The sequence below is a fragment of the Lethenteron reissneri genome, chromosome 21, assembly GCF_015708825.2.
Source record: "Lethenteron reissneri isolate LAM-NWPU_2019-01 chromosome 21, ASM1570882v1, whole genome shotgun sequence".
Lineage (NCBI taxonomy): Eukaryota > Metazoa > Chordata > Hyperoartia > Petromyzontiformes > Petromyzontidae > Lethenteron > Lethenteron reissneri.
In genome coordinates this window covers 3,094,366-3,106,566 of record NC_083799.1, presented here as the reverse complement: position 1 = coordinate 3,106,566, position 12,201 = coordinate 3,094,366, and the positions used below count along the sequence as shown (strand labels likewise).

Genomic DNA, 12,201 nt, shown 5'->3' with positions numbered 1-12,201 from the left:
CGGGGCAAGTGCTGTCAGCGAGCACCTATGAAGGCCGACGCGGCACACGAGGGGGTGGGTGGCCAGCACCACGCCCGGCCGCCTTTGTCTCCCGAGTGGCGATGTTTACTACACATCGCACCAGGTTACTCATTTGAGGCTGAGTCGACCTAGGGGAGTCCCAGGACCGGTTCAGAGAATCGTCACTGGTGTTGTTGGCCGTGAGCGGGACTCGAACTCGGGTCGCCGGGTTTCGTAGCGCAGCGCGGCGCTGACCGCTACGACACGACCCGCTCCCCGCGCATCGAGCACACGAAGTTATTTACCGGGGCTATCTCGGCGGCCCAATGAAAGGCAGCGGAGTGGCGGTGTCCAAACAAACCCCCGAATGGGCACCGCAGCCAATGGCTGCGTGGTTCGAGTCGAGGAGGGGAGGTTACCGCAGATAAACGGAGCCGAGCCGTGCCCTGCGGCGGCGAGGAAAAGACCAAAACTTCCCAGCGGGACGTGGGCTTTTGATGAACGACGGCCTCGGCGTGAGAGCGGCGCACGGAGCGTGGAGTTCGCCCTCCTATAAACACGAATCGACAGCGCGATCCGCGCATCCATTCACGCCGAGCGCGCAACGGAGGCGGCGCGGATCGGGTGTGTGCGCCGCGCCCATCAGAGCACACTCACAAACTCTCTCACTCACTCACACACTCACTCACTCACACACTCTCTCACTCACACACTCACTCACACACTCTCTCACTCACACACTCTCTCACTCACTCACACACTCACTCACTCACACACCCTCTCACTCACTCACACATTCTCTCTCTCACACACTCTCACACTCACACACTCACTCACACACTCACTCACTCACACACTCACTCACTCACACACTCTCTCACTCACACACACACTCACTCACACACTCTCTCACTCACTCACACACTCTTTCACTCACACACACACTCTCTCACTCACTCACACATTATCTTACTCACTCACACACTCACTCACACACTCTCTCACTCACTCACAAACTATCTCATTCACTCACTCACACACTCTCTCACACACTCTCTCACTCACACACTCTCTCACTCACACACTCACACACTCTCTCACTCACACAATCTCTCACTCACACACTCACACACTCTCACACTCACACACTCTCTCACTCACACACTCACTCACACACTCTCTCACTCACACACTCACTCACACACTCTCTCACTCACACACTCACACACTCTCTCACTCACACACTCTCTCACTCACACACTCACACACTCACACAATATCTCACTCACACACTCACACACTCTCTCACTCACACACTCACACAATCTCTCACTCACACACTCACACACTCTCTCACTCACACACTCTCTCACTCACACACTCTCACACACTCACTCACTCACACACTCACACACTCTCTCACACATACACCCTCTTTTACGCACTCTTTCAGTTGCTGCACTCACCCTCTCACATACACGCGCTCTTACTCTTTCCCACGATCACACATTGACACACACAGTCGCGTTCTCTCACACGCAGCTCTCACACTTGCACTCCCCACGTGCAGTAAGTAGATTGAAAGTCGGGCTCGCGGCGCCACGATGCAACGGCCTCCCGGCATGGTGACCGCCTTCAGCATCGAGTCTCTGATCGGAGGAGCCCCCCCGCCGCGCTGCGGGCAGATCCTCTACACGGGTTATCCTGGCCTCTTCATGCCGCCCTACGGATCCCTCGTGCTGCCGGCACACGGACAGCTCCACGCGGGGCTCCCCGCCGCATTCCCCGCGGCTCTGGGCGGCGGAGCCGGAGGTGGCTTCTATTCGGCGTTTGCGCGCGGGATTCAGCACGGGGCTGCGGGAGCAGTCGCCTTTTGCGGCAACAAGGAGGCGCCTTCGCCGGGCGGGGAGCGGGTCCCAACGTACCCGGCTCGCTCCGAGGCTCTATCCGGCAGGGAGCGGCTCCCGGCTCTCACGCTCCTGCACTGCTCCAAGACGTCGCTGTTATCCTCGCCAGCAGGTCTGTGGCTGTGAGCAGGGGGGCATAGGCAGACGGTGTTTTGGCTGCTTGAGCGCAGGACGCGCGCACGTGTTGTGGTTGTGCAATGTCACGGGGCTATGGACTTTTGTGTGTGTGTGTGCGTGTGTCCGTGCGAGTTCTGGCGTAGCTGAGCGCTGCTGCGGATTATGCCTCACAGCTTATTAATGATCTTAACGCCGTCCAATTATGAGCGACTTAAATCATCGCGTGTCGTAAACTTAAGCGGTTGCGCGCGTATGCCATGTAATTGCGAGCGCGATATGGGGGGGGGGGGGCATCAGCTACAGGACGTTATTGCATGTGGTTTCTCTCGGTGCGGTAATTATGTGATTAGCTCTGCCTATCACGCTTGAATAGCGAAATGAATGCGCGCGCGCGCGCGCGGATTGTGCTGCCTGATAAAAGTCGGAAACCGCAATAGCACTTTATACGTCATCGTTAAAACTTCATTAACCTAGGAAGAAGCACAATGAGACAGGTGTTAATTTTTTTTTTATAATGATCATCGTCAGGAGCGGCTAAACTATGGCTGCATGAAATGGAATAAACACAGAAAAGCCGCGCACACGATCTGTGCAAGAAAATAATCCTCTGTACATTCGATTTTACTAGACTCGCGGTTCGTCACGTGTCTCGCGGCCAAATCAGTGCACACTTTATTGAACCAAGTCTCACGCTGCTACATCACAACACAATGCACCGCACCTGTAATCTTTTCGTTCTTTGCCTATCCGAGCATCCCCGGCCGAGGTGGCAGCGAACAATATATTCTCCAATTACAAAACCACGGCTGGTCAAATGGTGAAGGGTTTACGTGTGCACGTGTCTTGTTGACGAAATGCGTTGATGTGGGTGGAGTGGTGGCGCAGTGGTTTGCGCACTATCCTGTGAACCCGGCGGCCTAGGTTTAATTGCCGGTCGCGGCTAACACGAGTGGCGAGGGAACATCTGAACCGACCTTGAACACGCCTTCGTCAAGGAGCACTGACTAGCGTGTGGCCAAGTGTGGCCAAACAACACGATATTGAGTAACGCGGCCTGATCCAGATAACTGTAGATACATCAGAGAAGATCACTCCAGTATAGGTCACTGCCACGTGGATCGTTTTTGGCCGCACAAAGTTGCCTTTATGGGTGTGATTTCATACAGGGCAGCCTCCTGTACGTTAATAATGTGGTACAGCAGCCACTCTGACTGGACCGTTTGTGTTCACAGTCACCGAGAGCGTGCGGCGAATGCCGTGCCTAGACATAAAGTTCAAGCGTTCAAGCGGTGCCCATCTCCCGTTTGCCCTGAGCCCAGGTGTGGAAACGCCACATTTCTATGACGAGGGCTAGTATTCCCGTAGGACAACCAATGTTAACTTCTCCACAATGTTGGCGCACAACCCATGCCGACGTAACGTGCGCGGCGTGGCCGGGGTGTCATCACCATTGCGATCATCACCGTACAGGTGTTCCAACGAGTTGCACGCCCGTAATAGCGCGCGTCCCCCCGTAAACTCGACACGGACAGCCGTCAACTTGAGACGGCAGGCGCGTCGCGGTGCTGCATTCGCGCTCATCGCCGATCGCGACTCGAGTGCCCCCTCTTTAGCAGTCGATTTGATCGCTCGCCACCAAAACAGCGACTCGTCGTAATCGAGTAGCAACTTCAGTTTCCTGTGAAAGATTCCGAGGTAATAATTTGCCCTCAGAACTAAGTTGTCTGGCGGTTATCGTAGGCCAAAAATAATACGCAAAAAGTTGAACCAAATACGTGCACGGTCGTCATCTCCTACAAGCAGTATCAGTCCTCTATGCCAAAAGCCAAAGTCAATTGGATGTCCGCTTCTCCTCCTCTGCTGCCGTGATGTCAGGAACTTTCCAACTTTGGCCGTCCACACGGACAGCTCCGAGACATCCACACGGATGGCTCCGAGTCATCCACACGGACAGCGAGACACCGATCCATTTAATCCAGGCTTCAGACTTGCTTGTTCTCCCTGTACAACTGTCCGTTTTCATATGCCCCAGTGTCTCATTCAGCTATCGACGTTACCTATTGCCCTATCACCCTCCTCTTACAAACTCCTCGTTACAATGACAAATAATTCCATGATCTCAAAGTCGAATGCTTTATTTAGCGTAGAGCGTCTGGAAGATGCCGTCGGCTTTCGACGCCGTCATAACCCCCACGTTGCATGTGGTGTCTCCTCGTCTCTGCAAATCGGAGAGTGACTCCCTCACCTCACCCAGTTTTCAATGAAGCGTCGCCGCTCATCTTCTCGACTTCTCTTCCCGCAAGGTCGCGGGTGCCGTGAAGCCGACTCGAGCTGCGAGAGCGAGGCGGATCGGTGCAGCGAGGACGAGATGAGCACGGACAGCGCGTCACCGCGCGCGGACCCGGCAGGCCTTGATCGCGATGGGTGCAGTCCGCCGCTGCACGGGGGCCGGGCCCCCTGCTCCCGCAGCCCCAGTTCCCCTACGGGAGGCGCCTCAGGCACCGAGCACCTCTTGCCAGCCAAGTCACACCTCCACCATCAGCAACACCATCAGCAGCAGCCGCAACAACAACATCAGCAGCAGCAACAGCAGAGGAGGCGGCGGACGCACGGCGTTCACGAGCGAGCAGCTGCTGGAGCTCGAGAAGGAGTTCCTGAGCAAGAAGTACCTCTCCCTGTCCGAGCGCTCGCAGATCGCGGCGGCGCTGCGTCTCAGCGAGGTGCAGGTGAAGATTTGGTTCCAGAACCGGCGCGCCAAGTGGAAGCGCGTCAAGGCGGGCAACGGCGCGTCCCGGAGCGGGGAGCCGACGCGAAACCCCAAGATCGTGGTGCCTATCCCCATCCACGTGAACCGATTCGCAGGCAGGGGACCTCAACAACAGCAGCAGCAGGACACACTGACTGTCGAGCAAACGAGCAGGACAGCCGCTCCATAGGCTTTTTTTGTTTAATATAGAGAATGAGTTCTTACTTTGGTCTTTAAATGCACAAACTGTGATAGAAAGTGTTAGTGTATATATATGTATTATTGACCTCGTGGCGTCGTTGGCAAGATTTACACGACTGAACAGCCCCTCGTATGTAAAATGTATGTGTGTGTGTGAAAGAACTGGGGAGCGGTAGTGTAGCGGTTAGCGTGCTGCGCTATGAACCTGGCGACCCGGGTTCGATTCCCGCTCACGGCTAACACCAGTGACGATTATCTGAACCGGTCCTGGGCCTCCCCTAGGTCGACTCAGCCTTAAATGAGTACCTGGTGCGGTGTGTAAACATCGGCACTGGGGAGACAAAGGCGGTCGGGCGTGGTGCTGGCCACCCACCCCCTCGTTCGTGTACCGTTCCGGCCTTCATAGGTGCTCGCTAACAGCACTTGCCCCTACAGTCTGTTAAGGCTATACGGGGGATCTTTGTCTTTGTGAAAGAACTGCAAGTGAAGTGAACTGATGAACCTTGCCGGTGCGAACCGACCACGAAAATCACGACCCCGCTCCCACACGCGTTGCTCCTGTGATTGCGCGCTCGTGTTCGGAATGAGAGTTGCCGTACGGGAAGTATCATGCACCGCGCACGCTCAGTGATCGTCCCTGTGTGTTAAGTACGCGATTGACACGTTTCTATGCATACAGAGAAAACACCCCATGCACACTTCGTTTATTTTGGGTTAGATCATGTTTTGTTTTACGATAAACCTCCACCATTCGATAAAGCCTTTATCAAATAAAGTTGTCGCGTGGCCAAACATGCCGCCAAATTATTTGGATTTTTACCAAAGCGTATAGTGTTTAAAAGCAAGCAATTTTTGGACACTTGTGTACGTTTCGCTGGACATTACATCCAGCATAATCAGGTGTTAACAAAAACTCAGCTCTATACAATTAGCGAAACACCTATTCCGTAAAATTACTCCAACAAAAGGTGGGATCACGACGGGGCTACGCTTTGGGCAACGGGCAGCAGTGTGGCAAAAATCACTTGTTGTGCTGTACTATGCTCCTACGTCGATGCGCTCCACAGCCTTCGCCATCCTCGGCTGACTGTGGGTCAAGCAACTCCCACGACTCGCAGCGGCTTGGCGCACATCTAGCGGTGGATTTGCAACAAGGGGCGCTGTTACGCGCGCACCGCGTAATCGGCTCCAGCAAGATATCCCCCCCCCACCCCCGCTCTGCTGAGCGTTGCCTTCACCGAGCTATTTTTATTTAATTGGCCCAGATCTAAGGGGCAGGGTGTTTGATGTCCGAACGAATGCGAAAGCTCTCGGCTTCGTGTTAATGATGGACCCGTGTCCCCGAGATTAATTAAACACGTGCACTCAGTCGCCATCGGTCGCGGGCGTTGCGCAGCGCACACGACCGTGCAAACCTGCGTCGCGGTTTCATTTTGTACCCCCCCACCCCCCCGTACAAAGCACACGAGTTGGAGATGGGGAGGGGGGGGCACACGAGTTGGAGATGGGGAGGGGGCTCCCGCGCTCTCGGTGGTCAGCGGAATGCATGCGAAGCAACTTTTTAAAGGGTCACCGTTTTCAACGTATCGGTAATAAATTATTTAATTATACGTTCATGCGCGTCGTGTTCGTGACTCGTGCGAGCGTTGCCCATCGCCAGCGATTGTGTGATGTGGACGCGAAGCGGTGCATTCCTGTGACGATCCGTCACGGTAACCCGTCGGTTTAATGTAGGTTTTTTTTGGGTTAGATATTATTATGGATAATAATGGTCGAGAAAGGCTATACGTGTTAAGCAGATCCGTCTCTTATTGAACCACGGACCCGATATACGGAGACGTTCTGAATGTAGCCTCGCGTGAACTCGCCCAAGACAAGCTGGGAGGGGTCGCTCAGACGCTCACAAAATTGGCCGGAAGAACAAGTCGACGATTGAAGTGTCACTTTCTTCAAAATTACCTTTCAAAAATAAATCATACCTTGTCATTTTATAGCGAGACACGGTTTTTATTTGTTATTATTGCAATGTTACAACTTTTTTTCCCATCCACTGCTGGATGACCCTTCTCCCAACATTGCACTGGTTGGTGTGCGGTTTGATGGAAGGTGGTGGTGGTGGCACCTTGTACTTCTTTCAGATGGGCGCCAATCAATTTCAGGGCGCCCGGGTCCGCATTTGCATTGTGCGATTCTGCCATGGATCCATGGATCCACAGATCCACATCAATCTTAATTTTGGAGCTTTCGTGACTGCAGGAATTGTTCTTTGGTTCTTTCGGTAAAGTCACGTATAAAGATAAAATAATAAATTAAATAATAGCATACTACGACGTTTCGATTGCAACACAAGCAATCATCATCAGGTATAAAATAAATAGCAACACAAATCTAACCAGAAAACTATAGACAGACATATAAGCAGACAGATATCACAAAGATACACAGATAGAGAGAACACGTATCGGCACAAAGAGAAAGATCGTTTCTGTGACGAGGCCTTAAATATAGAGAGGGGGCGGGGGCAGAGAGAGGGAGGGGGCAGAGAAAAAAATAGCATGTTCATGAGTGGACGATGATGTGGTACGGTACACAAGCTTGAAAATTAGGAGAAAGACACACTAAAATTAAATAACCTAGCAAAATATCGAAATGTAATGTAATGCAACACAGAGAGTCGGTCAACACACAATTAACGCATAGTCTGGTTGATTACGTATTTCAAAGATTGCTAAGTTAGAATTTAAGTGTGAAAATTCCAAAGAGAGGACACAGGCAGAGAGATATCTGTCTGCTTATATGTCTGTCTATAGTTTTCTGGTTAGATTTGTGTTGCTATTTATTTTATACCTGATGATGATTGCTTGTGTTGCAATCGAAACGTCGTAGTATGCTATTATTTAATTTATTATTTTATCTTTATACGTGACTTTACCGAAAGAACCAAAGAACAGATCCACATCAGTGAAGTGGTTAAAACCCAAATGTGGAATTGCAGTACACATCACATCCCTCGCTATAGCCCACGTGACATGCATTATATATATATATATCACGTGGTTGCAAACGATTTTAAATAGAGTATACCGCGAGGTAGAAAATTATAATCATCTTTTTTTAAAATGCAGTGCAAAGGATATGGGCCTACAACAAATATATATACGCATGATACTAAACGACGCATTCCCCTTACTTTTTAGCCTGCGTGGAATCTGATATTGTTACCACCACACACCAAGAGATATATATTTTAACTAGCTTTATACTGCCCGGCTTCGCCCGGGACTTGGATTCTTGTCTTAGATTGATGCACGGCCGACGCGGAGGGTGGGGTGGGGGTAGATGTGTGACATCAGCAGGCACACTGCCGCATGCGGGTGACATCACAGATGTGACGTCACCGCTCACTTGCCGTGCAAAATATATCCATTATTGCGCCCCCCCCCCCCCAAAAAAAAAATATACAAAAGTGTATTTTTATAATTTTTGCGTGGTGTACAGTCTGGAAAGTACCCACATGGCAAATTTCAAGTTTGTTGCATGTCGGGAAGTATGCTAAACATTTTGAACAGACACATAATCACACATTTCCCTTTTGTATATATAAAGAGTGAATGAGTCGCTCCATTGATTGGGCTTTGACGCTGCAGTGCCCCCCGCCCCACCCCAGACGATTTGCACGGTTGTCTACGTAGGGTGCGAAAGAAATCCGTAATGCAGACATCTACCGTGCTCGCCCGCGAGCGTGGTTGCGTGTGAGTGCGGAGGCGAGAACCTCGGTCGATCAGCATTGGGGAGACAAAGGCGGCCGGGCGTGGTGTTGCCGACCTTTACGGGTGCTCGCGAACATCGACTTGCCCCAACAGCCTGTTCAAAGCAATACGGGAGGATCTCTCTTAACTTTTTAACTGAATACTTCCGTGACTGCAGAAATTCATATTCTTTGGTTCTTTCGGTAAAGTCACGTCGGTAGAAAATAATAAAATAAAAAATAAAAAAATAAAAAAATAAAAAAATCTAAAACAAAAACTCACGACGTTTCGATCGCAACACAAGCGGTCGTCATCAGGCGGTGAAACAAAACACCGTCGTGGTTTTTATGAATTTTTATATTTTTAATTTTATTCTTTTCTATCTACGTGACTTTACCGAACGAACCAAAGAAGAGGATCTTTCTTCTTGAAGCGGCGGCGGCGTGGTTGGCGGCGCTACCGCGCGCTCCGAACCGCGTGAAACCGCGCTCCATTCCTCGGCCACGGCTAACGTCAGAGGCCGAGTTCTTTTCGAACAAATCCCTGGGATTCATCTTCTTCTTGGTTCTTTTGGGGCTTCCCCAAAGTGGGACTCGGCATTAAAGGCGAAGCTTTTGTGTGACGTGTAAACACCGGCAATTGGGGGGGAGGAGGGGGGTGCCGGTTAAGATAAAGGCGGTTCCGCGTGGTTCTGACCGCCGTGACCCCCCCTCAAGCGCGCCTTCATTGCAGCACTCGCCCCAACAGTCTACACGGGGGGGGGGGGGGTGTTTGTGTATCTTCCTGTGTACGAGTCTCGGTGAGCGTGTGTGCAAGGGACGGGGGGGGGGATACGTAAACGTGCGTGTGTGTGTGTGTGCGCGCATTCCGAGCAATCGGCGAGGTGTCACCATCCATCACCATTTACCATCATCACCAAATTGACGAATAATAATCATCTGTCATTAGCTCGTCACGCTCGCGTCGTTTAGCGCGGCTCGGCGATTAACATCAGCTGTGAGGAGGGGCAGGGAGAGGCGAGGGGGAGGGGAGGTCGAAGAGGGAGGGAGGTGGGGAGTGGGGGAAGGGAAGTGGGGGGGAGGGAGGTGGGGAGTGGGGGGGAGGGAGTGGGGGGAAGGGAGGTGGGGGGGTGGGGGGGAGGGAAGTGGGGGGGAGGGAGTTGGGGGGTGGGAGGTGGGGAGTGGGGGGGAGGTGTGAAGTGGGGGGGAGGTGTGGAGTGGGGGGGGGGGGGAGTTGGGGGGTGGGAGGTGGGGAGTGGGGGGAGGGAGGTGGGGAGTGGGGGGGGAGGGAGGTAGGGACTAGGGGGGAGGGACTGGGGGGGAGGGAGTGGGGAAGAGGAAAGTGGAAAGTGGTGGGGTGAGAGGTGGGGAGTGGAGGGGTGGGAGGTGGGGAGGTGGGGAGTGGGGGAGGTGGGAGTGGGGGAGGTGGGAGTGGGGGAGGTGGGAGTGGGGAGGTGGGGAGTGGAGGGGTGGGAGGTGGGGAGGTGGGGAGTGGGGGAGGTGGGAGTGGGGGAGGTGGGAGTGGGGGAGGTGGGAGTGGGGGAGGTGGGAGGTGGGGAGGTGGGGAGTGGAGGGGTGGGAGGTGGGGAGGTGGGGAGTGGGGGAGGTGGGAGTGGGGGAGGTGGGAGTGGGGGAGGTGGGCGTGGGGGAGGTGGGGAGTGGAAGAGGTGGGGGAGTGGGGGGGAGGGAGGTGGGGGGGGGTGGGAGGTGGGGAGTGGGGGGAGGGAGGTGGGGAGTGGGGGGGGAGGTAGGGACTAGGGGGGAGGGACTGGGGGGGAGGGAAGTGGTGACGAGGAAAGTGGAAAGTGGGGGGTGAGAGGTGGGGAGGTGGATGGGTGGGAGGGGGGAGGTGGGGAGTGGGGAGGTGGGAGTGGGGGAGGTGGGGAGTGGAAGAGGTGGGGAGTGGGGGGGAGGGAGGGGTGGGGGGGGGTGGGAGGTGGGGAGTGGGGGGAGGGAGGGGGGAGTGGGGGGGGAGGTAGGGACTAGGGGGGAGGGATGGGGGGGAGGGAGTGGTGACGAGGAAAGTGGAAAGTGGTGGGGTGAGAGGGGGGAGTGGATGGGGGGAGGTGGGGAGGTGGGGAGTGGGGGAGGTGGGAGTGGGGGAGGTGGGAATGGGGGAGGTGGAATGGGGAGGTGGGGAGTGGAGGAGGTGGGGAGTGGGGGGGGGAGGGAGGTGGGGAGTGGGGGGAGGGAGGTGGGGAGTGGGGGGAGGGAGGTAGGGACTAGGGGGGAGGGGACTGGGGGGGAGGGAGTGGGGGGGAGGAAAGTGGAAAGTGGTGGGGTGAGAGGTGGGGAGTGGAGGGGGGGAGTGGGGGAGGTGGGAGTGGGGGAGGTGGGGAGTGGGGGAGGTGGGGAGTGGGGGAGGTGGGAGTGGGGGAGGGGAGTGGGGGAGGTGGGAGTGGGGAGGTGGGAGTGGGGAGGTGGGTAGTGGAGGGGTGGGAGGTGGGGAGGTGGGGAGTGGGGGAGGTGGGAGTGGGGGAGGTGGGAGTGGGGGAGGTGGGAGGTGGGGAGGTGGGGAGTGGAGGGTGGGAGGTGGGGAGGTGGGGAGGTGGGGAGTGGGGGAGGTGGAGTGGGGGAGGTGGGAGTGGGGGAGGTGGGGAGTGGAAGAGGTGGGGAGTGGGGGGGAGGGAGGTGGGGGGGGGTGGGAGGTGGGGAGTGGGGGGAGGGAGGTGGGGAGTGGGGGGGGAGGTAGGGACTAGGGGGGAGGGACTGGGGGGGAGGGAGTGGTGACGAGGAAAGTGGAAAGTGGTGGGGTGAGAGGTGGGGAGTGGATGGGTGGGAGTGGGGGAGGTGGGAGTGGGGGAGGTGGGGAGTGGAAGAGGTGGGGAGTGGGGGGGAGGGAGGTGGGGGGGGGGTGGGAGGTGGGGAGTGGGGGGAGGGAGGTGGGGAGTGGGGGGGGAGGTAGGGACTAGGGGGGAGGGACTGGGGGGGAGGGAGTGGTGACGAGGAAAGTGGAAAGTGGTGGGGTGAGAGGTGGGGAGTGGATGGGTGGGAGGTGGGGAGGTGGGGAGTGGGGAGGTGGGAGTGGGGGAGGTGGGAGTGGGGGAGGTGGGAATGGGGGAGGTGGGGAGTGGAGGAGGTGGGGAGTGGGGGGGGGGAGGTGGGGAGTGGGGGGAGGGAGGTGGGGAGTGGGGGGAGGGAGGTAGGGACTAGGGGGGAGGGACTGGGGGGGAGGGAGTGGGGGGGAGGAAAGTGGAAAGTGGTGGGGTGAGAGGTGGGGAGTGGAGGGGTGGGAGTGGGGGAGGTGGGAGTGGGGGGGGGAGCCCACGACCTGCGCATCCCCCGAAGCCCCCGCCTCCCCCACCCCCCACCCCTCCCCTCTCTGGGTGAGACTCACCACGCCACGGTGAGCTCCATTATATTTGTCTAAAATGGGGGGAGTCGCTCACTTTACACACATTATTATCATCATCGGCTACACAGCAGCGGTCCCCAAACTTTTGACACCAGGGACTGGTTTCGTGGAAGACAATTTTTTCACG

At 55.6% G+C, this 12,201-nt stretch overlaps 1 protein-coding gene across 1 annotated transcript; it reads left to right on the top strand.

Annotated features, from left to right (window-relative positions):
• The first annotated feature begins 224 nt into the window (after positions 1 to 224).
• On the top strand, positions 225 to 6,376 carry LOC133344963 (homeobox protein GBX-2-like). Its single transcript, XM_061555293.1, is given in 4 exon segments — positions 225 to 624; positions 1,571 to 2,019; positions 4,328 to 4,629; positions 4,631 to 6,376. Coding segments are annotated over 3 exon segments (1,047 nt in total). The 5' UTR covers positions 225 to 624; positions 1,571 to 1,604; the 3' UTR covers positions 4,961 to 6,376.
• The last annotated feature ends 5,825 nt before the right edge of the window (positions 6,377 to 12,201 follow it).